General features: G+C 42.3%; 1 protein-coding gene across 1 annotated transcript in view; it reads left to right on the top strand.

Annotated features, from left to right (window-relative positions):
• The window catches only part of VAT1L (vesicle amine transport 1 like), an 87,966-nt gene that overhangs the window by 8,226 nt on the left and 51,815 nt on the right, over positions 1 to 27,925 (top strand). The window contains exons 2-4 of the mRNA XM_065416769.1: positions 1,858 to 1,987; positions 7,496 to 7,711; positions 24,315 to 24,457. Of these exons, the coding sequence (XP_065272841.1) occupies positions 1,858 to 1,987; positions 7,496 to 7,711; positions 24,315 to 24,457 (489 nt within the window). The remainder of the gene's footprint in view (positions 1 to 1,857; positions 1,988 to 7,495; positions 7,712 to 24,314; positions 24,458 to 27,925) is intronic.

Raw genomic sequence — 27,925 nt, 5'->3', positions numbered from 1 at the left:
TGAAATGTCATGAAAATGATATCCCCATGACTTTGTCAGTCATGAGACACACATGTCAATTCTGCAACTTCAGTTTTCAAAGTTGTATTTTCCAAAAGTGGCCCATAATCTTTCTCATGCACAAATCAAGGATGGGTTGAGGGCATTTTTAAAATTTTATCCACAACTGTCTTCAATGTTTGCATTAGATGGAATTTCCACTGAAGTTCCTAATGACCTAGATCTCACCATGAATTGTCATGGTTTCATGTGTCACTTTGTCTTTATCCTGTTTTATGTTAGTTGTCCATGTCTTTGTTAGTAACCAGATGAAAGCCCTGATCTTGCAAACACGCATGAGTGACTTTGTGTGTGACCAGTCAATGGGTCTACCTGCGTGTGAGAGATGACTCATGTGCATAACTTTGCAGAATACAGGGCCCCGGTATACATCTTTTCCGGCTGGCAGTAATTATGGGGCTATGCTCTGAAACAATAGATTGGGACTGTAGTATATTCTAGCTAGTTATAAATGTAAGGAGTCTTCAGAATGTGTGCATGGTGCTTGATGTGTGTGGAATCTATACAATGGGGCACTGGATAAACAAAATACTTTCCCCCCTGGTATCTTTTAAAAAAAAAACATACCTGTGCTTTTTTTTTTATTTTATTTTAATAAAATATGAGATACAAAGACAAAGTAAGGAGGCCTCATGATTTTCACAAAATTGAGAATACAAGGGAAAGTCATCAATGATTCTTCTGAGCAGCCGCCCACATGAGATTTCAAAGACCTAAATCAATCTTTTGCAAAGACTGTTTAAAAATGATCAGGTGCAAGAGCGTCTATAATAGTTTATTGATGATAACATTCCATTTGATGTTTAATAAATTCTCACTAACGATTCTGTTCCTTGCCGAGATAACAGCAGATTCCTCCCTGGTGTTACACCAGCAATTTAAGTGCAGTTACACCAAGGTTGCATCTGGCCCAAAATATCTATAGCATATATCAGTGGATTATATACAAACTCCTAACGAATATCACTTCACTGTTTGCAATTTTTTGAAGTCCTTAAAGAATATCTCCAATCACTGCATTGTCCTTTCTCTGAAATAAACCACCGTTTATCAGTGCATACTAGGGAACTTTTAGTGCCCATCAGCAGAATCCATATGGACAGTTCGGGTGCAGCATGTTGGAGTGCTATAGATTTACACTCCAGCATGCCCCACAGTCAGTGTTCAGGTAGACATGTCCCTCGGCTCACATATAGATTTACAACAGTAATGCTGAGACCTCACCATACCAACCCTGCATGTGCTCTATGTACCTGGAATAGCCTAACCATCCTTATTTACAGAAGTAGTCTGCTTTTCACAGAGCTACATATTTTTAATACTGAAAGATGTGTGTGTATTTCACAATAATTCAAAATGTCTTGTAAAGCGTCATGAGATATCTCAGGGGATTAGAAGGAGCCTTTCATCTTTAGATCACTGATCTGACTGATCTTTTAGATCACTGATCTGACTGATCTTTTAGATCACTGATCCAGGTGGTAATGATCTCTGATCGGAAACAGTAGTTATGACTCCAGTGCAACCTCTAAGCATAGGAGCTCAGTGTAATCACAGATCTAGTAGCCCTACCTCCAAGACAGCCCATGCAGAGCTGACTTACAGCCAAGTTTTTCCATGAGAGAAGATGTGAATTCCCTCTGCACACCTGCTCCACACCTGCCTACCCATGTGCAGGAGAACAATGCAGCATTACGAATAATGGAAGCCTTCAGCATCTTTCATTGTCCCGGCTGAGTTTCTCTCCCTCCTACTCCCATGTTAGTGTTTTGATTTTGTTTTTTCTTGTGTTTACAGTGGTTTAAACTTCATTGATCTGATGGTGCGGCAGGGGAATATCGACAATCCTCCCAAGACACCACTTGTTCCTGGATTTGAGTGTTCTGGGATCATAGAAGCTCTGGGGGACAGTGTGGCAGGGTTTGAGGTAATATTTCCTTTATCTTGCAGTGTGATCAAGGAAACAGCATTTGACTAGGCATGGAGAAGAAAGGATTTAAGGCCAGATTCTGCCACCCTTGCTCACTTTGAGTAGCATCTGAAAGCTTCTCTACCCAGTGAGTCAGTGGTCAGCAAGCCAGGGTGGGATTCTACAGCACACTAGTTTGCTGCACATTGATTGGCCCTGTGGACCCTCCTACAATGCACTGAAATTTCTGCAGTGGGCTTTGCCATATTCCTGTTTGAAACATTAAAAGTAGCTTGAAATGGGACTATGTCAAAGCCCACCAGGGAACTTTTAGTGCACTGGAGAAGGGGCCACATGGCCAGTTAGTGTGCAGCAAGCCAGGGTGCTGTAGATTTATACCCTGGCTTCCCGCACACTAACTCACCGCATAGACAAGCCCTTACTCTGCAAGTAGCCCTATTGAAAATGCAGGGTAAGAAACTATCCAACTAAGTAGGGAGTGAAGGGACAGAACTGGGCCATTAACTGTCAGCAGACACTTCCTACAAGAATAATTTTCTAGTCTAGTAAGCTAAGATAAAACCACACTGATCTGAACCTTGATTAGTGAAGAACTGTATTTAATCAGAATGAGATCGGTTTCTCCAGAGGGGAATTTAAATTCATGGAAAAAGTTCCCCAGCTTATCCAAAACCTTATGTATACATTCTGTTCAACAATGTCTTACTGTAATCTTCCTTAATGGGGAAAAATTCTATTACTTCTTTCTTTTTAGTGCATCAAGAGTCTTTTTACTTTTCATCGGTTTATCCCATTTCTAGAAATTCCATTTTAAAAGATTTTAGACTGCTATATTGTGTTTAAAGACCTGCCCAGATTGGCACTTTGGGGCAAGTATTCTTTTAACACGCAGAAGTTGAAATAAGTTTTAATGTATCCTCCGGTTTCCTGTACTGAAAGCTCTATTGCAAAGCAAACTGACTTCAATGCTGGTCCAGCACCTTGAAGATGAAAAACCTTATATGAGTGCTAACTGTTGTTAATTATCATTGTTGCGTTTTAGATTTCCCCTTGGTCCAGCTAGCCAAAGTTAGTTGATATGATCAAAGTTAATATGATCACAGGCCTTCAAGATTCTTCTGATTCTGATATTGGCACCGAGTGTGACAAACACTATAAATGAGACTGCATTTTCAAATTATAACTCAGCTGTAATTCCTGTTATAAAAAACAATTTGATATGCAGCATGTCTTATTATCTCAGAGGTGAAATTCATTGATGTGCCCGGCGGCCCCATGTCGGACCTTCTGGGATATAATAGTGTCGTGGAGGCAGTGGGCAGAGCAGTCTTCACAATTTGGCCATTCCTTCGTTACCTACCCATTTAACCATCCTGCCCTGCTGCCTCCTACTCTGCCAATGATGGCAGCCTCCATTACTCACATGTCTGTTCCTCCCACAGATAAGTTTGTGCTTCCTTCCTTACTGCCCCTTATGCATGAAAATGCCCTGCCGGAACTAATCCATACAGCCAGTACTGCCACCTCCTCCAAATTCCTCTTAAAGACTCACTTCTGCCATGATGCTTATGATACGCTGCCAACTGGTAATGACTAGGCAGGAAGCCAGCAGACACGGCTGAGATCATTTATATTCCCTTTTTATTTATACGTTAAAAGAGTCAAAATAATTGGACTAGAAATCTGCTAATTTTACACATAGTCCGTCTGTGTAACCATATTTCCTATCACTGTTACCCTCCTCCCCCCTCCCCTATACACTCCCACTGTTGCTTAGTCCCAGTTGTTGGGTCTTGACTTAAATTAGATTGTAAACTCAGGGACTCTCTCTCTTATGCTGTGTTTGTACAGTGCCTAAAATAACAGAGCCCTCATTCTGCTTTGAGACTCTAAGCACTCGGATAAGACTAATAATAATTTACTCACTCTTCATGCAGGGAAGGGTGAATTTCACCCTAGTTGTACAGTGTTAAATGACAACTAATTAAAATAACAGGGATCTCATACGATCTCATCCCATAGCTGGCACCAGGTATTTTAAAGCACCTGTATTATGTGTAAAATGTACAGCATCCCACTCTGTTTTCCATCATTTATGTTAAACATCTCTCTTAGCTGAAACCTTCTGTTTTAACTTCCCACAGTATTTTCTTGATTTACATGCAAATCCTGCTGAACGAATGCAACATGGAGGTGTGACTCTCCTGAAGCAGGACTGCTGGGCATGTTTCAATTATTTTCATTCTTATCTCTGCAACATGTTTTGTCAATGTAATGAAATAATCCGGCCTCCTTTTTTTTGATACTTATTGTATTTTTTTCTCATTTAAGTAGATATTGCATAAGGAGAGCTTTATTAGGCAGCATGATTGTTCTTCCACAAGAGCTTTGTGAACAGTGCTCAGTTACATGACAGACCATGGTCCATTTGGTTTCTAATAGGGTCTCATTAGGAACGTGGCTAGTATTGCTTAGAACTATTTTTTCCTTCAAGGAATCACAGCTTTTCAACTACCTTTTTCCTATAAACAATAATTTCATTGTCTGACACCTGTGCTCTCAGATGTGCAGATCTAGCATTCTTTGTTTGTTTGTTTTTTAAAGAGTTAGATTCTGTATAAAGCTAAGGAGAAATAATCCAGTGTATAGAACTAGTATAATGAGATTCTGCTTTGGATTAGATTTTTGTCTGCATTTTTTGGTCTAAACTTCTCTAATCCTTTTGAAATGGAAATCATACAGTTATAGGATATGAATGTTTGCTTGAATATCATTATGCCTGACTGATTATATTGGGTCTCCTTTAAAAGTCGTGATCAAGAGCATGATATGAACAGGGTGGATCATGCTCATTCTGATAGAACCATCCTCTAATTAAAACAAGGCTTTGTAATTTTTAGACATATTTTACATAACGACAGCAATGGCTGGGTTATCTAGTAGAGAGACCTGAGACCATAAAGAAAGCTGAAACACACAAATATGAATACACTGATCAGGAAATGTACCATTCAGGTCAAAATCAGTATATGAAAATTAGAGAGAGCTGATGTTTGCACCACACTTGTCACAACCTGGCATCTTTGTGTGCAGAGTCAAAAAGGCCAAAGGTTAACGCCCAAATCTTGTACACCTCTCCCCATAAGTGGACTCCATTTCCATGCAATGCCAGTGAAGTCACTGGGACTCCATGCTGTGGAGGATTAATATGAGCAGGATTCGGCCCATGGTCATGCGTCTGCAACTGAACTGAGCCTTTCATCTCTGGCATAGCCAAACTGGAATTTAATGGGTCTCTTCATTGCCTGAGAATATGACAAATCCAGGCTTCTAATGGCAACCCTCATTGATAGAGGTTTCTAAAAATGTTCTCCGCGTTGAATAAAAACCATCATTTAGCACAGCAGTTGAAGGGCTGTTCCTACTTCCCACTGAAATCAATAGCTAAATTCCTATTGACTTCACAGGAAACAGGATCGGGCCCTTCCCGTTTAAGAAGCTCTTAATTCCAGTGGCGGTGCTCAGTTGCAAAGATCTGAAGTGACGTGCTGGTTAAACACTATAAAATATAGTAAAAGCATCCTCAGTACCTGGCAGGAGGGACCTCCGTGCTCTACCCCTTCAGTTCTGTAACTATTTTTTTTTGTAATAGAGTATATACTGTAAAGTGCTAAAATCTTGTGCCAATTAATCTTATGCAGAAACTGTATGTTTAAAACTTAGGCACCTTTTTAACAGTGGAAGGGAAACAGCAGAACTGTTGTTAATATGAAGGACCCTTTCAAAAGGAGGAGGAATTTCAGTGAAATTGGAATGACAATTGTGTTCACCGACTTCATCCAACAAGATATAAACCTTTCAGAACTGTCACCAGCACTTTAAATTTTAACTAACCTACAGTATCCCAAGGCCAAAGAGATGAAAGCATCTTGAGAGGCCAAAATGCTTTTGCACTGTAAACAGGTATTCTAAGGCAGCTGTCTCAGCATACCAGCTGCCTAATCATTGTCAAGTTTTCTTTTGTAAGCATGACAGCAAAGGAGAATTAAATGCATAGAGGCAAAACTTTGCTCACCTTAGTCACCCCGTTGGACCAATTTCTGCTCTCGCTTACCCTGGTGTAGTCTTCTTGAAGTTTTCCTATACCCGTGCAAGTGAGGAGAATTTGCCTTACATTTTCAGACATTCATATTATTATTCTTGGCTATCTATGCGGAATTGCTGTCTGAATTCTCAGAATCTGAAACTGCAATGAAGGCCTCTAGATAAATGTATGAAATTGATGTGCCTGCACTTCAGCCCAATCCCCAAGAGGCACTTAATGTGGCTAATATAATCTCACTCCATCTTCAAATTTATCTTATCTCCATTTTGTATTTGATAGAAGGCGTTTTTCACTAGTGTGTGTATATATTTTTTTCTATCATAATTGGGTCTTCAGTTGCAGGAAAAAAGATTGCATTGCTCCTTTAATTCCTGCAGATGGGAGCTGATTGATTTAGAAGCTGGCATAAGAACCGAAGGACACAAGGTTGATGTTTGAAGTCCTATTTTAAAGTTATAGGCTCAAATTCTGTTCTGTCACAAAGGTCTAAACCCATGGTAGCTATACTGACTTCAGGGGAGTCACTCTGGAAATACATTGATATAGTTCAGAGCAGAATGTAGCCTCAGTAGTTAAGATCCTTGTCACATATTGATTATCTCCAGCAGGCAAAGGCAGTTTAAATATCTACTTAGAATAATATAACTACAAAGTAAACAGATAATGCTAGCATTAAAGTAAAAGGCTAAATCATTGGTTCTCAAACTTTCATATTGTGGTTTATTTCTTAAAATAGAAGGCCTCCCATTCTGATGTCCACACCTCCCCTTCAGCAAATGTATTGCCTGGAAAAGTAGCTTGTGAAAAATTCTTAAGATTAGGAAGGCCAGGTGAAAATAAACTCCCTTTTAGATGGGGTTGCTTATTCATGTCCGTTCACTTTGTGTTGGTGCTCTCCTAGCCCTGCTCCCACATGCAGGACTTGCTTTCATTAGTAGCAAAGCTCCCCTCGCTGCTTGGACACCCCACTGCTAAAATCTTTTGATGTCACTTTGTAGTTTGGTCCTCCTGTGTTAGCTACCTTTCCAGTGTTAGTATTGCCGGCAAATTTAATCCTGATTAAATTTTCACCAAAGAAACAAACCAGCAAAGAAAGACCTGAAGCAGAGCTGTGTTTTTGTTTTTAAGTAAAAATTTTAATTGATCCAAAAAGCCCCTGGAAATCCTAAAGAGCCCAAGGCTGGGCTGCAACAAGCATTGGTGCTTCATAATCACTGTGGCAGAAGCAGTTCTGTGGACAACCTGTCATCCATGAAGGTTGGTGGGAGAACCTCTGGTCATGTCACTTGTATTCTTATACAGTTATTCATGGATTCAATGTTTATAGCAAATTTGTAAGCATTCAGATGTGCATGCTTACTATCCTAATAATCCCAATGTCATTCTTTCTGTTACTGCAGATTGGAGACAGAGTAATGGCTTTCGTAAACTACAACGCATGGGCTGAAGTAGTATGTACCCCAGTAGAATTTGTCTACAAGATTCCTGATGACATGAGTTTTTCTGAAGCTGCTGCCTTTCCTATGAACTTTGTAACTGCCTACATGATGCTCTTTGAAGTGGCCAACCTAAGAGAAGGCATGTCTGTGCTGGTTCACTCTGCAGGAGGTGGGGTGGTAAGTTAGTGCATTTAACTCTTCTTGTCATGTGACTAACTGAAATGGTCTGAAATATGTTAATACTCAAGAGGGGTCTGAGTCTTGAAGTTTGGATTCAGATCTAAACTTCCCCATGTGTTGTGAGGGTTTTTATCTGTTTCCCATCTCTACCTAATATTAAACGTATCCAAGGATTGATTAGATAGGAGCTTTAAGCCAAACAAGAGGCTATCCCAATAAACAAACAAAAAATGAAGTAGGAAGGCAGAGTTCAAAGAGCAGATATTGATTAAGGGATAGAAATTTTGCCTGCGAATCTGTGTTTAGGGAGTAGGTGATATGCACAGAATGTTCTCTCTGCTTCTGTGCACAACCTGGAAAGGGGGAGCTACATCTTCCACAGCAAAGAAAAACATTGCAGGACTTTCTAAGGCCAGGCCTGAAGTCAATAATATACAAAAGACAAGCAGAGTTGGAGTGAGCAGTGGCTACTGGGTGTTACAGTCTGATACCTGCAACAAAGTACACATTGCCCGAGCAAAGCACCATCTGGATGGATTCAGGGGAACATGACACTAGCCAACCAGCAAACAAGGAGTCAGCAGGTCTGTATTACAAATCATGTAGGCTCTGATTCAGGAAAGCACCTAACCATGTGCTTAAAATTAAGATAGACAGTAGAATTTTTGTATCTTTAAACTAAGGGGCCTTTCACTATATAGTTTATCCACTCAGGAACTGCAGTAGATCTCTGCCTTCTCAACTGGAGTTCTGTCCTTTATTCTTCAAAATTGTCTTCTTTCTTTATTTTAAATTAATATTCCATAGTCTTCTACCATCTGGCAGCCCTCAAACACCTTATCCTTGATTTTATGCCCTTACCTCTTCTTCCAGAGTCTTCTAAAAGAGAGGCTGTAATTAAAGGAATAAATTCATCAGCTCTTTACACAAAATATTTGTAGCCAAAGATAATCCTGCTTGCAATGAACAACCCTCTCGGAATACTCCAGTAAATGACTGGAATTTATAATCTTATTACAGTTCAGTGCCGTACGGGCTAGGGAATTATGGCCTACTTTGTTTAATATTAATCTTTAGTGTGGAATTTGGAACTGTTAAAATAACATGGGGCTGCATATTAAGGGAAACTGTGCACTTTGCTGTCAATGTAATAACTTATGACTGAGGTTTTCATTTAAGGCACTAGATTGTACGGGGGGGGGGGGGGTGACGGGGGAGAAGAGCTGCCTACTGGGGCTCAGCAAAAAGCTTGAAAGAAATTTCTATGTAGACATTTCTGTATAAATTAATATGCAAATTTGCACAGAATCCCAAAGTGTGGTCCCTCGGAAACAACAAATCCATTATCTCCTCCTACACCCATCAGTTACCCAATGCAGATGTATAAATCCTTCCTGCTACATTCCATCAATTCTCCATTTCCTCCTTGCCTTCTCCATCCCCCCCTTCATCAGTTTTCTCTCTCTCTCCTTTACTCCATTAACTCTCCCTTGTTCCCCACACAGAGGCTTCTTCTCCCATGTATGTGGTCTGCATGCTGGGTTCCTCCTGTGAGTGTCTGCTGCTGTTGGACAGGGAAGCAGCCACCTGCCTTTCTCCTGACAGTTGCTCAGTGCTCTCTGGGTATATCACTAGAGGAGCAAAGGGCAGGGAAAATGCTGACTCGCTGTTATGAGGGGAGGGAAGGAGTCTATCACCAGCTCTGCCCACTCTGGTTAAATTACCCAAATACACAGGCAAGGAGGCCAGAGGTTAAACAGGACTTTGCAGATCTGCACTGCAGTGGGAGCTCCAGGAGATACTGCACCTCCAAGGCACACAGTGATTTCCGCAGCTAGCTGGCCTGCAGGGAAGGGCTTTGGTTACTATATCTACACCGGTGCTGTGTTGTGCATTTCCCCCTGTAGCCAGCCAGCTCTGTTGGTGGCAGGGCATGGAGGATTATAGTAGGAAAATAATTGATATGCCTGACTCCCAGTCTCATATCCAGACCATGTTGTCTCTCCAGACCTTACAGGTAAAACTTCACTGTGGAGGCTGCTGGGGGGGGGGGGGGGGGGGAGGTTCCACCTCACTAACTGAAGCCGAGTCTTACAGTGAATGTGCTGACAGACCCAGATTCTAGTGGGCCCAATTTAAATACATGGAGTATTAGAACGACTGAACATTTAACAGTATCCATTGAGCAAATGATTCCCAGGAAGTTCCTCATTTAATAATACAGGAAAACCAGCATTCAAATCACTTTAAGAAAAGATATTTTCTGTGCTCTTGTATTAACGGAAGCAAAGCCCATTAATGTTGACAGCAAATGAAAAGATTGTCCAGTTGGTTTCTAAATGTCATAAAAATTCCTGAATAATTTAACAAGACAATAGACCCCCTGTGGTACAAGAACTTTTCAAGTGTTCCTTTCTCAGCAATACTAGTTCATTATTCTAGTTACTTCAGGCATTTTATATAAGAAGACTTGTTGATTGTTAAGTTCTTGCCTGTTCATTTTTGGATTTCCCTCTGGGACAAATCCTGCAGCCCTTTCATAGGCAGGAGCCAGAGAAAACTCCCACTAATCTCTGTGCATATATTGCCTGTTTGTTTTTTGTTGTTGTTTTTAAAGAAATCCTTGTTATATTTAGTATAGTAGCTGTCCCTCTGCTAATATCTGTTTGGGGATATGCTCACTGTGATTGGGTATACTGTCTCTTTAAAGTCAGAGTGGGGAACTTGGGGGCCAGGTAATCCCCATTCCAGGAGTTCTGGGCCAGACAAGCAGATACTGGGAGACAGCAAGTGGTCACAGGGTAAAAATTGGTTTCTTGAAAAATCTAAGGTTACTAATTTTTCTAGGGCCTGGAACCAGGAGTTTTGTAGCATAGAACAGGGCAGCACTGTCTCCTCTCTCAGCCAATCAGGACACATTCTGGGAAGGAGGCCAGTATATAATCTACCTATTCCTTCATCATGGGCAGGACACTGGTTGGAAGAGAGCTACTTGCCTTCTAGCTTCTCCTAGGCTTGGAAGAAGATGGAGCTTGTTTGACTCTGCCTCTAAAACGTGGGGGACCATTGAAAACCCCACCCAAATAAGAACTCCTGAGGGGGAGAGACGGACAAATGCTGTAGAGATTTTTGTTCCAGGTTTTTGTTTGTTGGGAGAATTCAGTTTGCTGCTAGTCTGGGCAGAGTTGGGTGTGAGGAAGGTAATCATAGAATATTAGTGTTGGAAGAGACCTCAGGAGGTCATCTAGTCCAATCCCCTGCTCAAAGCAGGACCAACTGTAATGGGCCAGCTGGAAGAAGCTGGCCTCAGGGTTGTTGCCTAAATGAGGAGTGAAAACTCCCTGGGAAAAATACTGTGTGTGTTGGGCATGTTGCAGTATGCCTGGTCAGTCATGATCAATAACTTTCAAAGCAATGAAGAGACTCCAAGGAGAAGGCTTGTCATGCTCCCTGTTTTAGGCCTCCATTCACCAAGGTACTTAGGTATGTGCCTAGCTTTTAGCACATGAGAAATCCTATTGAATTCAATGGGACTATTCATGAGTTTAAAGGTGGGCAAATACTTAAAAGCCTTGCTGAATTGAGTGCAAAGTTGCACCCTCAAAATTGTGGGCTTCAAAATGAAGGCTCGGCTGAAAATGAAGTGCTATGAGAATAGTGCCATAAGGGATACATTAAGAAAAAAGATTTTAAAAAAATCTATCTAGCTATGGTTTGTTTAGTTTTATTTTATTAAGGGTAGTATTTCTCAAAAGCACTCAGCATTAGCCTAGCTTTGCTTATTGGTCATAATTTAAATGGGAGTGGAACTATCTCAACTTTGAGCTCCTTTGAAAAATCCCACATTAAATTAATTTCTGCTTTTAATGCAGGAAGTTGTATGTTCAGACATAAAAAACAGTGTTGATCTGATTTTTTCCATCCATGATCTATTTGTCCATCTTGGAAGAAACCATGCCCCTTTTTCCTAAACTTGAATTTCGTCTGTGTGATGAATTTATTACCCTCAGATACTTGTTGACATAATGGGTTCTTGCATTCTGCTGTGATGAGTATGGTATAAGTAGCTAGAAACTCAATTTGCCTAGATAAATAGAAAAATGCTTCCATGTTAACAAATCTTAGTTGACTCAGTTATAGACAGTTGGGAAATCCTTTAAAATTGATACATTATGGTCCCACCGGGCCTTTCAGAACATTTGGTCATTTTTCAGGGTAAACTTGTCCTATCACTGTTTATTAAATCATTTCCTTGCTGCATTACATAGATTAATATGGTTAGACCTCAAAGTACAGCATTTCATCCTCTACATCCATAAAAAGAGCTGCACAATGTGACCATGGTGAGCTCTTAGGTATTACCATAGGAAGTGCTTTCAGTAAGGCAGAGGATTGTTCCTGCAGACTTGGTTAAAGCAAGAGCTACTCCCATGAAAATCTCTCTGAGTTACTTACAAATGCTGGTGTAATTCATACATTCCTCTGGTGGATGTGACCGGACTTCAAGCCAAGATTTATAGGGCCTGAGACAAAACGTAAAAGAGCCCCACCTGTTCCAGTTTACAACCCATTCTCTCTCCTCTCTCTGTTTTTTCCCCCCCCCTGCTCTTCACACACTCTCAGTTGATTCTGTTCTCTATGGAGGCTAAGGGAACTTCTCCGCCCTTCCTCAGAGGTCAGGGAAGAGGGAGCAGCAGGCATCTTCTGCTGTGGATGCCAACAGGTGGACGGGATCCTCCTCCTATTGGGCTTGATCCTGCTCCCACTGAAGTCAATAACAAAACTTTCATTGACTACAATGGAGCAGGGTCAAGCCTATTGGCAGGAGGGTTGTGTTTTTCCCCATCTCTTCTCCTGGCCTATTGAGAAAATAGACCTGACACAGCTGCTGGGCATTCATGCCTTGGTCCCAGCCCTTCTCTTTGCTTTCCCCTGGGCACAGGACCCTCCCCTGCCACCCTGAAACTTATTTGCAGAGGATACAGGGGGAAGAGACTCATGGAACAGAGCGAGCCTGGAAGAGGAGTCTGGTAGCAACCTGCATGATGCTACAAGACACAGCTTTTAAAAAAAACCCATATATTCCATCAAGGCCCCCTGCTAAACCCAGGGACTAGGACAGTGTTAGTGGTGAAAGAGTGTAGTTGGCCATTATTTAGCATCAGTAAACATACAAAACTAGTGTAACTGGCACGCAAAGAGGCTGTGGCAGGGGAGGGGAGAAAGAGAAGGAAGCAGAAGGACAGGGCCCTGCTTTACCCTATAGTCTTATTTTTCTGGGTTTTTATCCTCCCCTTCCATCTTCTATACATGCGTTGCCATGTTTTGCACACCCGCTGAAAGCCATAAGGGTGTAAATTGCACCACTTCATCACTTAACCTCCAGATATTGTTAGGGGTTAATATTTAGTAGCTCTCTTTCACTAGTATTTCAGTTTCACATGAGCTAAAATTAAACTTGCGCTCATTGATTGCAACCCTATAGCTGTGATGTGACCTTCGCTTTCGGGTTCAACATCAGAGGAAGTGCAAGCAGCATGAGTAGGTTCTGGATGCGATCTCATACGTTTGAACTTGAAGAATAAAACTGGTAGGACAGCTCTTTTTTAGGTCATAACGACAGCACTGTTTACTGTTTGTCAGGTACTCTTTATTTTAATTTGCAGACACTGCAGCACACGTTTTCCAAGCGAACCAATCTACATGAGCGATGATGGAATTTTTTGGTTTAGCTATTGAAAACTGCTCCTCCATAACCTTAGTACAAATCTGCAAGGTTTTATTTGGGGGTGGGGAATCCTATTTTTAAATAAGTGAGAAGAGAGAAGCAGAATGAGGAGTATATGGCAAATGTAAGCAGTGGCATATTCTTAGCAACAGAAATTGTGCAAAATATTCATGAAGAAATGGCAAGCCTCAATTAAAGTGTGAGGAAACGTGTCACCAGCCCAGGAAAGAACTAGTGCCATGCAAAAGACTGTCTGAGGCCCTTGCCTCAGTTCACAGTTTATTCAAACACATGAACTCAAGAAGTTACACAAAAGAAAGCAATTCCCCTGACCGTCCAGGCTGTAGTCCCCAGAGGCCACAGAAAAAGCCCCTTTCAGCCATGCCTCCCCAGAGGACAAGTCCCTTCCTTAAATCCCCTGCTGAGTCATTTGAAAGACAGGCAGCCCTTATTATTTATTTGTATCTTGTCACATAGGGACTTGCATTTTTGTTCTGATCCTCAGCTGAAGTAAAATGGTATAGTTCCCTTGATGTTAATAGAGCAGTGCTGATTTACACACTTCGTTTCAAAGTGAACACAACTGTCCAATTTTGCAGGGGGGGGAAACATTTTGCAAATTTCTGCTTAAAAAATAGGCCTGCCTTTGGGTAAAAAGAGGCCATTATCACTCTTGGATCCCTGTTTTAATCAAAAAAGCTTTCTTCTCGTGTAACTAAAATCAGACTTCTATCCCAAATAGGTTCAAGTGTTTGAATTTCTCCTATTCCATTTCACTACTCAGCAATGTTTGCCTTTTCTACTGGCTTCCAATTTCCCCTGGAAATTTTAATTGGAAAATGACACCTTCAGGAAGTGGCTTATTGTGTAGGTTGATGTCTCCTTGCATCTCAGATATCTCATTCTAGATGCTGAGAGGTTATTACACAATCCTTGCCCACAGTCCTCCTATTCAGTATGTTTAACACATTCATCCCCTAACATATCCTGAATATGTCCACCTTTAAATATGAATATACCAGGGGGGAAAATCTAATAATGAATAATAGGTTCTATCCACATTCAGTCCCAAACAGGAATTTAATGCAAGGTTGAATCTGAATGATTTAAAAAAAGAATTGAGCAGTGTCTCTAGACTTGACAAAAATGAGACTAATGGAAGGATATTTTGGTTTTTTTTATGCTAATTCTGAGATATTAGCTGTACTGTGCATTAACTTTTTTAGATGGTTTATTGACTCGGGTTTTAAAGCTGGAATCAGTTTATATCTTATCAAATAAACGAATTTCATACACAGAAACCTTGCTAAAGGTATGTCGGGTCAGAGTCACAGCTAGGGCAAGTTAGCAAGTCAATGTAGCTATGCCAGTTTATACAAGCTGCAGATCTGGCCCATTTTGATCAAAAGGGAGGTTGTCAAGATAAACATCTATTTTTTATTTTATTTTATTTTATTTATTTTTTAAACAACTTTTCTGTGGTCCTGGTAACACCTTAGATTGTTAAAATAAACTTACTTAAAAATATAATTTACTTTTCATCATGTATGCTTTTTTCTCTAAATTGAATGAAATTCATAAACAATGGAACTACACTGTCAATTTCAATTTTAAGTTTCTTAAATTTCACTTTTTTGGTTCTCATGTATGATTAGCAAAACACTACAGGTTTCCAACTCTGCAGGTGAGTAGCTGAACTTTAAAAAAACTAGGCCTTTTAACAGGACCTTAAAACATTCACACACAATATTTCTATTTATATTAGATTTTGTAGCGACCCAACATATTGGTTCTATAAATTGACGTTTATGTAAATAAAATCCATCAAACAGCCGTTGAAACTTGCTTGCATGCCAAGTACAATATTATGAGAGATTCCTTATATTTCCATAGAAGCACTTTAATCTGAGTCATTTATTTCTCTGAAGACTCTTACTGTGATGTTCTGCATGATAAGCAGTATAAAAATTACAGGTTTTGGAAATAAGATTAATTCTGTTTCAAAAAAATACTTCATCATAACATTGATTATTTCAATGAAACAGCTTATCACTTTATCCAAAGGCTGCTAAGTCCTATTAAAGGTAAAATTAGTTGTCAAATGAGATTTGGATTTTCATGTTTTATTTTCTCGGTTTCAGAAAGCAAGAACCTGTTCTGTGGTTATGCGTGGAGATTTATTTCCAAATATTAACAATTCTATGAGGGGAAAGAGTGGTTGGTGGGTTTGGTCTTTTGTTGCTGGGTTGGTTATTGTTTTGTTTTGTTTTTTTGTGGGGGGTATTGTAGTCATGCATGTTTAATCACATAAGTGCTAGGTTGGTTTAGCAGAGCATAAGTCATTACTTCTGGTAAAATCCTGCGTGCTTCCCCACCCCCACAATATCCAGGATGCAGGCAGAAGGCTAACCAGCAGTGGAGCTGCTGATGTCCTACCTGTTCCTTTCGCAGCAGAACCACACTGGAAGCTCTCTCAGGTCTGCATCCATTACAAAGATGTTCTCTCCAGTGCAGCTTCCTAGCAAGCTGGAGATATGGGCTGTGGTTGGCATATCCTCAACTGGGTGACTCCTCTGGCCAAATTGTGCTCCTTGTAGAGAATGTGCAGCAGTTAGTCACCAGGGTTAGTTGCCAAGTAGCTCCACTAGTGCTCCCGTGCAGGAGAGGGGAAGACTCTGTTCTCTCCAGTCTCTGCAGAAGTCCTCCATGCACATCCCATTTAGTCCAGTTCTGCAAGGGGCCAAGGACTGGACCCTCAGGTATTTGTAATTAAAATGTGTAACCTCATAAACATGAACTCTTAATCTGAACTATGCTGGAAGGTAACTAAATCAGTTAAGGGATTAGAAAGGAGATTTAAGAGAGATTTGCATAGCCACAGCACTGTTTTGGCATGCAACCAAATTCTACATATCTTTAGTTAAGTATTTGAGTCCACAGGTACTTGACTTCATTGGAAAAAGCATGTAGGGTCTCGTATTGGGATCTGGCCCTATATGTTGGTATGTGAGGGTCGCAGATGTATGTGTGAATTACATCTCCAAAAGAGAAAAGGGATATTAAATTAAGGTCAATTGTCCTGAGAATGGAGGAGTAGGGGGATAAGGGAAAGTCTGAGTTCTTCTTAGAATTGCCTCCAGACTCTTCAGGGTTCTTGTTTCAGCCCACTATAAAGGTAAGGGTTATCTTTCTCTTTGGATTTAGAACACCCACAAATGTCAGAGGGATGTTGTAGTCTGGGGTTTTGGTCAGGCTTGTATCTACAATGGGTGCACCACCCAATCTTCAGCAGGTTTGGCACGCGTCATTTCTTCTTGTGCATTTTCCTAATGGCGTGGCACTCTCTTGGAAATGTGAAACTCTGGGAATTTTTACATCCTGTATATACCCTGTATACAGTGACTTTCTACTATAATAGTTTGACCTTTTCAGTATTCAGTGTTTTTGATTCAGGGAACATTTATTCTCCCTTTTCCTCCCAAGTTAGAGGGACTGTATGCAGAAAACTAATTATATTATAGAACAATGAGAAGGTCGGAGTTTTACTTCACTAGTGTACTTCACAAAATATCCATTTATCATCATGGTTCATACCGGTCCGGTCTGGTTAGGAGGCATCAAAATGGAAATTGGCACCAAATGAAACCTGTCCCATAGCAGAAGTGTGGCTACAAAGAGAAAGATACAAAAGCCAGATCTTGTTTCCATTATAAGCTCATGGTGTAATTTTCTTTCAGGAGAGAGGTTAAAATTGGATTCAAAACAATATAGACAATTGAAGGTAGAAGTGAGTGTGAGACTAGTAAAAGAATTCCCTATGGTTTCTGAGGGATGAGGAATTCCCTCTCAAGCAAAAATGGCAGATGACAGCGAGAAAAGATGGCCTGTGCTTTGAAACACGGGTCTGGGATTCAGCAGACTTGGGTTCAGTTCCTGGCTGTGCCACAGTTTTCGTGTGTTACGTTCAAGCACATCATTTAATCACTCTGTTTCGGTTTCATCCTCCATTTCTCCCGTCCTTTGCTTGACTGTCTGCTTAGTTTGTAAACTCTTTGGGACCGGTGCTATCTCTTGCTGTATATTTATACAATACCTAGCACAAGAGGGGCCCAGTCTTGAAGCTTCTAGGGCAGAGGTCGGCAACGTTTGGCACGCGGCTCACCAGGGTAAGCACCCTGGCGGGCTGGGCCAGTTTATTTACCTGCTGATGCGGCAGGTTCGGCCAATTGCTGCCCCCACTGGCTGCGGTTCGCCATCCCGGGTCAATGGGGGCGGCGGGAAGCTGCAGCCAGCACATCCCTCGCCCGTGCCGCTTCTCGCTGCCCCCATTGGCCCGGGACGGCGAACCGTGGCGAGTGGGGGCCGCGATCGGCCGAACCTGCCACGTCAGCAGGTAAATAAACTGGCCCGGCCCGCCAGGGTGCTTACCCTGGCGAGCCGCGTGCCAAACGTTGCCGACCCCTGTTCTAGGGGTTACCATAGTATTAGTAGTAACAATGTCCTTTCCTGAAAAACACCACTGAAAGGACTTCCAGTGAAAATTACATTCATCATTATGTGGGAGGATAACATCACAGGGCTATCTACTTATCCTAGTGTAAATAAAAGCACTGATTACTGATATTTACTTGTATATCACCAGGAGTTCTGGTTGGAATGAACAATAAGTGTGTTTATCCATGAATTATCTTACTAATCATGCCGGCAGTTTACAAATGCCAACCTTTGGCTAGAAATATAGCAAGGGTTTGCTAAATTCAGCCAGACATAATTATTAGAATCACAGTGCCAGTTCTTGCCTCCAGGTCTCAGTGAGATTACACAGGCGCAATCAGAGGCTGAATGTGGCTTATAAATATGTCTTCTGTGCATCTGTTTTAACAAAATAACTGTAGGGATAACTCTATATTCTATTCCAAATGTAAGCAATTCAGTGTTTATGCAATATCTCCTTCCCCCGCCTCAAGAAAATACAATTTTTCCATGTTAATTCAGAGCATTTAAAGCCCACTGTGACTAGAGATGTAAAACTCAGACCATTTAAGGCACAGATCCTGCAAATAGCTCCCCACAAGCAGACTCCTGCACCAATGTAGAGCTCCATTGACTTCTGTGGAATTCTGCCCAAGCCCAGGAGCTTCCATCCACAAGGAGCTGCTTGCAGGATCTGGACCTTAGTTTGCAAGGGGTCCTGTGTATTTTGGGCCTAAGCCTATGAGCCCTTTGGTTTCAATGGGAGCACTACGTACACAGGCCTTGTAAGAGTGGGTGGTTAATTTGTTTTGACTCACTCTCCACATCTTGCTTGTGAATAATAATAATAATTAATAATAAAAAGCTTAGTGAATACTACATATAGTTGTGCCTGCTTTCTTGTCACAACCATCTGATGGAAGTGAATATCCATCAGACTCTTCCCCCTCTGCTTACAGAGTGCATTCACTCATAACTTGACCCAGCTGATTAGAAACACTTCTCACCTAGCCTGGAGAGAGATTGTAATGAAATCAGGCAAAAGCTGATCTTGATATGAAAGTTTTGCAGAGCTCTGCTTCTGGCCTGATTATTCTGCTTTCAGTACTCCTGGGTGCAGCATGGAATTCCATTTCACAGGGGATTTCAGAATTCAAAATTTTGGTTTTGCTCCGATTGAAAACAAAACAATTTTTTTTTTCAGAATTCTGTGACACAGAAAAATGGAAATGTCTCATGTAGATAACTTCAGAATAAATTCTTCCTGGTGGGAAGAAAGGGAACCACAAGTCTGGATGCCTTGGCAGCCATAACTGAGCAGGGAGCCCCAGAGCTTGGGATAGCCAGCACTTTCAGGCTCCCAGCTCCCCTTCAGCCTACCAGGTGGATTATCCTAGAGCAGGGGAACCTGGAAGCCTTGGGGTCTGTGACTCTGAAAGCCTGGGCATGTTTTGAAATCTGTCTGGGTTTCGGAGGAACTTACTGAAAAATGAGCTGTCTCCACAGAATGTTTCGATTGTGATGAATCCGCAAACTGAAGAAAAAAATTATTTTTTCCAACCTGCTCTAGTTTTCAGTTAGATCAGGAGTAACTATTGAATTACTCTCATTTTAAGTGGGAGGAGAATCAGGATTCATTTTGTGTCTCACTTGCTCCTTGTTCCAGGCTCTACCAAAGAGCAACGTGACTTTTCTTTATTAAATTCAGACCATCATATTGTGAAAGTCAGCAGGAAGCAGCGGCTGCAATTGTATTTCATAGCTCAGGAGAGCTTAAGCAACATGACCAGTTCAAAATACTGCAAGACATTTCATACTTTCTGCTAGATCATCCTAAAAGGAATACATTTAAAAAAAAAAAAAAAAGAAAAAGCTTGCAAGATTACAGGGGCTCAACTCCTCTGCTATAAAATGACAAAATTACCTTTTAAAAGGCATTTGAGTAAATGGCACAAACTAACTTCAACCGTGAAATATCTTTGAAAGTCCTTCCTCATCCCTCATTTAACAGGCATCCAATCCTCAAGTAAAGTGTTACTGATAAAACAGGTAGAGTAGCCATGTTTAAAAATGCAATGTTTGTCTCTCACACACTTGTCTCCTATTGTAAGCATAGCAAGATGCTGTGGTTATTGCAGGTACACTAGGCCAGATAGTGTATTTTGAATGCCTCCCACTCAATTAAAGTTTAAAAATACCATTAAAATATGACTTTATTTTTCTAGCTCAGTGTTTCTCAAACTGGGGTCGCCGCTTGTGTAGGGAAAGCCCCTGGTGGGCTGGGCCGGTTTGTTTACTTGCCGCGTCCGCAGGTCCGGCCGATCGCCGTTCCCACTGGCCGCGGTTCGCCGCTGCAGTTCCAATGGGAGCTGCTGGAAGCGGCGGCCAGTACGTCCCTCGGCCTGCGCCGCTTCCAGCCGTTCCCATTGGCCCGGAGCAGCGAACCGCGGCCGGTGTGAGCCGCGATCGGCTGGACCTGCGGACGGGGCAGGTAAACAAACCGGCCCGGCCCGCCAGGGGCTTTCCCTACACAAGCGGTGACCCCAGTTTGAGAAACACTGTTCTAGCTTGTAGTGTTCATATGATACCAGGGGTGGAGTTCTGACGGTTGCTGTTTATTGCAGATGCCTAAAATTGCCTTTGCATTTGACTACCGAAAGTTACTGAGAGAACACCTTACTACTTTGTGTGATCACATTTCTAAAGACACTTGAGCTAATAAACTATGACTTCCTCACTAGAGCTATATAACCCTGATATAGCAGCACCAAACTGCCCTAGTTGATTATCAAGATTGAACATTTGCAACCTACCATAATTTTTTTTTTTAAGGTAGGCATAACATGCTGCAGAACTTTCCCTGTAGAAGAAGAAATGTGGTACATGATTAGCCCAAGCCACCTCCAAACATTTTCAGAATCTTTAAAGAAGATATACAGATTTTAATGCCATGCTCCCAGACCATACTTAATAAAATTAATGCTCTCCAGAACCCACATGCTATGCCCCTCCTGGGGAAAAGGTGTCAAAAACAAGTAGCAAAAAGTGTGCTAATCAACTTCCTTTTCAGTACAGTGTTTATTTATTTTTGTGTTGCATGTGCCAAAATTATGTTCCAAAGGATCAAGGGCAAAGAGGATTGTCAACATTACTTATAGTGTTTCTATGGAAGGACTAGTGAAGATAATCATATAGAGGGTGAAAGTTTGCTTATTAGAGACAAAAACTTAGGGAAACAATTATGTAAAATCTCCAAGCTCAAGCACATGGCTGGAAGCATATATTTTTCATTGTACCTTAGGGTCTCATAACACAATTTGTCAAATTAGGTTGATCCCATTGTTGTCAGTTCTACTTTAAATTGGAAATGGTGAAACTGAAAGGGAGATAGTTACTCTTCCATAGGTTGACTGCAGCTTTAGTAAGATGAATATCTACATGTAAATGGTGAACATAAGAATGGCAATACTGGGTCTGATCAATGGTCCATCTAGTTCTGTCTTCCGACAGTGGCCAATGCCAGATGCTTCAAAGGGAACAAACAGAACAGGGCAATCATCAAGTGATCCATCCCTTGTCATTCAATCCCAGCATCTGGCAGTCAGTGGCGTACGGACACCTAGAGCATGGAGTTACATCCCTGACCATCTTGACTCTTCAGCATGTGTGCAGTGTGCCCAGTAATTTGATAGCACCGTCATCAGCCAAGTGAAGAGCCGGTAGCCCCCCATCAATGTAAGTCAGCAGCCACTCGTCAAGGATATGCAACATAGTTTGAAGTTGACTGCACCCCATTTGAAGAGAGTGGCTGCACAATTGCCCTGTCCTGTTCGAAACTGGTTCAGGATGATCACAGGTCAAAACCTAGTGGGCAGATGGCTGGGTCGGTGACGAGACCGTGATTAATGACTGTCGTTCCTGACCATTCATTATGCCAAGGAGATTCCATCATCATGTCCTGTGGTGGCATAAGTGACCGTAAAGGGCATCTAGAAGACAGGCGAACTGAGGGGTGATTGAAGAGGTCTAAGTACAGAGGCAAGTCTTGGCTAATAGCCATTGATGGACCTATCCTCCATGAATTTATCTCATTCTTTTTATAATTAGTTACAGTTTTGGTCTTCACAACATCCCCTGGCAATGAGTTCCATAGGTCGACTGCATTGTGTTAAGTACTTCCTTTTGTTTGTTTTAAACCTGCTGCCTATTAATTTCATTGGGTGACCCCTAGTTCTTGTGGTATATGCAGGGCTAATTAACACTTACTTTCTCCACCATTCATGGATTTTCTAGACCTCTGTCCTATCCCCACTTAGTCCTCGCCTTTCCAAGCTGAAAAGTCAGTCTTTTTAATCTCTCTTTATATGGAAGCTATTCCATACCCTTAACCATTTTTGTTGCCCTTCTCTGTACCTTTTCCATTTCTAATGTATCTTTTTTGAGATGAGGTGACTAGAACTGCATGCAGTATTCAAGGTGTGTGTATACCATGGAGTTATATAGTGACATTATGATATTTACTGTCTTCTTATTGATATTCACTTTCCTAATGGTTCCTAACTTTAGTTTTTTTTGACTGCCATTGCACATGAAGTAGTTGTTTTCAGAGAGCTGTCCATGATGAATGATATGTATAATAAGAACAAGGGCAGGCATACTTTATCTGTGCAGAAAGCTGGCTGAAAATGGGAAGATTTTTGCAAAAAAGTCAACATTTTGAAGTTTTCTGTTTTGCATTTTCCATTAAACTTTCTGCAAATTTTTCCATAAAACTTCTATCATAGTCCTGTTCAAAAGTTTTTGTTTCTCAGTACTCAGTTTTCAGTAAGAAAATGTATTTTCTGTAAGTGAAAGAAATATAACTTTATAAACAATGTTGGTTAAAAAAATGCAGTAAAAAGTTCTGTTTAAAAAAGAAATCAGAAAATGTTGCAAAAATGAGAAATTTCTGTAATGTCTACAATTTTTCCTAAAAATGCTGTTTTTGACAAAAAGACCAAAATTGGAAGAAGAAACACTCAAAATTCTGAAAAGCTCTATTGCAGGGGTCGGCAACGTTTAGCACGCGGCTCGCCAGGGTAAGCACCCTAGTGGGCCGGGCCAGCTTATTTACCTGCTGACGCGGCAGGTTCGGCCGATCGCGGCCCCCACTGGCCGCGGTTCACCGTCCCGGGCCAATGGGGGCGGTGGGAAGCCGTGGCCAGCACATCCCTCGCCCGCACCGCTTCCCGCCGCCCCCATTGGCCCGGGACGGCGAACCGCGGCCAGTGGGGGCCGCGATCGTCCGAACCTGCCGCGTCAGCAGGTAAATAAACTGGCCCGGCCCGCTAGGGTGCTTACCTGGCAAGCCGCGTGCCAAACGTTGCCGACCCCTGCTCTAGGGCATCCTCTCCAACCTTCCTTCCTTTATTAAGAGATACCATTAACTTAAAACCATGTTCATTTCTTCACACATGAGTTAAGTAATTTCAGGTACTACACCAGCACTTACAATTTCATATCCTATTCTAATAATAACCATTGTTCTTCGTTTTGTTGCTATGTAAAAACCCACCCAAATGGAGGAAAATGACTGTACCAGGAAAACAGTGATATCCTGCTTGTTCATAAGGGCCCAGATCCATAAGGTATTTAGGTGCCTAACTCCCACTGGTTTTAATTAAATCAGTGGAAGGTAGGAACCTAAATACCTTGTGAGAACCTGGGCCTTAGAATCCTAAGTCTCATTGACTCTCAGTGAGACTTTAGCTCTTACTCAGTGCACCCAACGTAATTTTAAGTAAATGAGTTCTCCGCTGCTCACATGCTTCTAGTGACACAAGTTACAAACGTGTTTGAAAGCTTTCAAAGCCTAAAGCTGCACATCATACAGGTGAGCATAAGATCCACCGATCATTGTGGATTTCCCCAATGTATGCTAAAAAATCTGGCCTAAGATGCTGGCAAATGCCCATAGTAAACAAACTGGAAAAAAATAGAAATATTTTCTGATAATCCTTCAGTAATAATCATTTAGGTGCTACAGTAGCAGCAGTATGTAAATGTCTTTCATGCGAAAGTATCATTTTAAGTGGATGCTGTCCCTTTAATTGGAACATTTTACAATAGCTGAATTTACTTCAAAATACCATTGTGAAGGGGAAATATGTGTGGTAGTTTTTCCAGTATAATTTATCACTTGTTAAACTAATTTTATCCCCAAAGAATATTTTTCTGGATATGTGTGGGTTTACATCTGTTTTACTGTGTGACTGTAAAATGTCTGACCAGGATATAAAGAAAGTTTTTTGAAAACTGCATATGGCCAGCCCAGGATTTTATTGTATTATGAATGAATTGGCAGGCAGAAATCAAGTAATTGACTTTGTCAGTGGAACTGATATAACAATATATTTGCAGGGTCAAGCCGTTGCTCAGCTCTGCTCAACGATCTCTAGTGTTACTGTTTTTGGAACAGCTTCCTCTTTCAAGCATGAAGCAATCAAAGATTCAGTAACTCACCTGTTTGACAGAAATGCAGACTATGTCCAAGAAGTAAAGAGGTAAGGGTTTTATTTTGATTATCAAGTAGTAGCTAGCACAGGGGTGGGCAAATTTTTTGGCCCGAGGGCCACATCGAGTTTCAGAAATTATATGGAGGGGAGGCTGTGCCTCCCCATACAGCCAGGCGTGACCTGGCCCCTCCCTCTCTCCAACCCCCCTGCTTCTCGCCCCCTGATGGCCCCCCCAGGACAGCTGCCCCATCCAAACTCCCCTGTTCCCTGACGGACCCCTGCCCCATCCACCCCCCAACCCCCGCTCCCTGTCCCCTGACCGCCCCTGACTGCCCCCTGCTGCCCCATCCAACCCCATCTCTCCTTCCTGACTGCCCTCCCGGGACCCCAGCCCCATTCAACCCCCCTGTTCCCCGCCCTCTGACCACCCTGACCCCTATCTACACCCCCGCCTCTATCTACACCATGACCCACTGAACTCCCCTGCCCTCTGTCCAACTCTCCCTGCTTCCTGCCCCCTTACCGCGCTGCCTGGAGCACCAGTGGCTGGGGGCGCTACAGCCACGCCACCCAGAGCACCAGGACAGGCAGCCACGCTGCCCAGCTGGAGCCAGCCATACCACCGTGCAGCACAGAGCACCGGGTCAGGTCGCGACTCTGCAGCTGCGCTGCCCCAGGAGCTTGCAGCCCCGCTACCCAGAGCATTGTGCTGGCGGCGCAGTGAACTGAGGCTGCGCGGGAGGGGGAACAGCAGGGGAGGGGCCGGGGGCTCAGGGGCTGGGCAGGAGGGTCCTGCGGGTTGGATGTGGCCCGCGGGCCGTAGTTTGCCGAACTCTGAGCTAGCAAATTACTATGAAAAGTGAGTTAAGCATATATATGAGAACCGATTAAACAGGTTGGTTTTGGAACAATCACAGATCTAATCTAGATATTCTCTGTCTTTCCAATGAAAAGATAATTATAGCAAATCAGTATCTCCCTCTTCCTTTACGATCCAACATGGGCTTTATTGATCATGTTCACTTAGATACCTGCCACAAGCCAAAGGAATTAAGTGAAAGAGAACAAAAAAATTGATTGGGGGAATCTAATCTCATATTATTTTCCTGTAGGCTGATAGTCTTTCATTATTGCTGTTCACTTAAGTTGTTTTTAGTAGATTTGGTGCCATTGATTCAAAATGTTTGGGAATTCTCTTGTGTGATTCTGTCTGTCTAGGTTCTTATACTTTGCAAACCGCTAGGATCTTGAGTTCTATGGTGTCTGGATGAATTGTGAATACTTAGATTTTGTTTGCTTTAATGTTAGTCATCTGGTAGCCTCTTGAAGTTGTCACCTAGGCTTCAGTTTCTTCACAAATGCTTGCAGTTTTTTGGGTTAGTCTAATTAATCTTGGCTGCTAAGGGATATATTTGACAGGGAAAGTAAAGAAAATTTTCTCCAATTCTAGAAACAAATATTTGATGTTGTTGCTGTTTTCTAATTCTACTTTAGAAATAAAGATGATTTGTTGTTACATATGTCTTGAGTGCACTGATGCACTACCTCAATCAGCTGGAGGGAGCAAAAGAAATTTCTACGTCCATTGCACATGCACGCACCCCCGTAGTATGTTGTGTGGGTTCTCCATAAGGGATGCTGCATCAAAATATATGCAAAGTTTGTAGCTTATACCACCTTGGGTTGGGATCAGAGTGGATCTCAGAAGCTAAGCAGGCTCAGCGTGTAGATGGGATTTCCCCCAAAAAGAACATAGGCCACAGGAAGTAGTGTTGGGTATTCGGTAGGTGGCATGCTTCCTTCTCAATCATTGCTGCACCAGCTTGGTGTTGGGGGGGGGAAACCATGAGAACTTTTGGAGGAGTCTTCTTCATTCATGGCTGTTGAAGATCCTGTGGCACTCCCAGGGTCGGCTCCAGGCACCAGCTTAACAAGCAGGTGCTTGGGGCGGCCAAGGGAGAGGGGCGGCACCTGCGGCAATTCGGGGGCGGCAGGTCCCTCACTCCCTCTAGGAGCGAAGGACCTGCCACTGAACTGCCACCGCCGATCGCGGCTTTTTTTTTTTTCCCCCCCCAATTGCCGCCTCCGATTGCGATCGCAATCGCAGCTTTTTTTTTGCTTGGGGCGGCAGAAATGCTGGAGCCGGCCCTGGACACTGCCCTGTAAGATCAGGGTGTTTAGTCCCCATATCCTGACCTAATTCTAGTGTGGGAAGCACAGTGTAATTACTCACAAGTATTCTCTGCATTGTCAGCTGGATACAATATTCGTCACTCTTTCATCCTGCATGGGTTGAGTAGTCTGACTGTCTACTGTTAAACTCCCCTGTGGCAGCTGCACTTGGTACGCTGGGGTATGCATGTGAACGCTCTGTATCACCCCCTTAACACCTTTTCAACTCCCATTAAGTTCAGTGGCAAGACTGTCCCTGACTTCAGGGGGAGTTGAATCAGGACCATAACAAAGGCCTTTTTACATCAGAAGAAAATTTCATTCGACATGAAGTTTCAATAGATGAGGAGAAGAGTTGTCTGGCAAAGGATAGCCGCCCAGCACCACCTCTTCAGCCCTGGACCGTTCACAGGACCTCACTTCACCCCCACTGGAAGCTGTTGGGGGTGAATTTTCACTGCCAGTGGGGAGCTGCTGTAGCATGATGGTCTGGCTCCTCTTCACTTCCCTCTGGAAGCAGCTGCAGCAGGCCAGGAGTCAGCTACTTCCCACTGTACTAGGGCCATTTGAACAAATGGGGCGAGGGGGCGCGAAATGTTCACAGAAATTTTTCACTCTTCAACATTTGACATTTTGAAGAAAATTTTCATCAGAATTCAAAACCAGCTCCTTATCCAGGGGATGCTGACTTCTCCTGTGCTCAACCAGAGGAAGATACAATCTCCTTGGAATGCCCCACTCCCTATGGTGGTAGGTGGTCATTGTTCTGTTCCAAGGGATTATTACAGTGGAACCCAGTTATAGTGGAGAGAAACTTTGCTACATGGGGTCCATTAAAATGCCTGGCAGCAATTTGTAGCTTTCCCTGTGGTTTACTACTAGTGGATTTTCCCCTGTGATCAGTCCACAGGGTGTGTGATTTGAGGCCATTTGGAATAGAAGGTAAAACATACATGCGAAATGTTACATTTCCTCTTTGTTTGCTGTGACTATGCTGGCAGGGTGATGAGTGTGTCACTGAAATGTAGGTGGTAGAGCTGTGGAAAATCAAAATGTCCATCCCATGGGAAATGCCAATATTTTGAATTTTTGGTTTTGTCTCAAATCAGGAAATGGAAAATGTTGCTCGTGCAGAAACTGGATTTTTCCATTGGCAAAAACATTTTGATGGAAAATTCCTGACCAGCTCTAGTAGATAGATGGCTTGGTTGCCAGAGGGCAGTGGCTCTACTTCAAAGTCTGTTTTATATCAAAATCCTGAAGTAACAATGACTGGGATGATGTTTACAATAAAGATACATTCACTGCCCTGATTACATTCCGAAAGGGTACGTTAAGTATCAT

Source organism: Emys orbicularis, chromosome 14 (assembly GCF_028017835.1).
Source record: "Emys orbicularis isolate rEmyOrb1 chromosome 14, rEmyOrb1.hap1, whole genome shotgun sequence".
Classification (NCBI taxonomy): Eukaryota; Metazoa; Chordata; order Testudines; family Emydidae; genus Emys; species Emys orbicularis.
The sequence above is the reverse complement of the archived record's forward strand: the minus strand, read 5'-3'. Positions and strand labels throughout refer to the sequence as shown.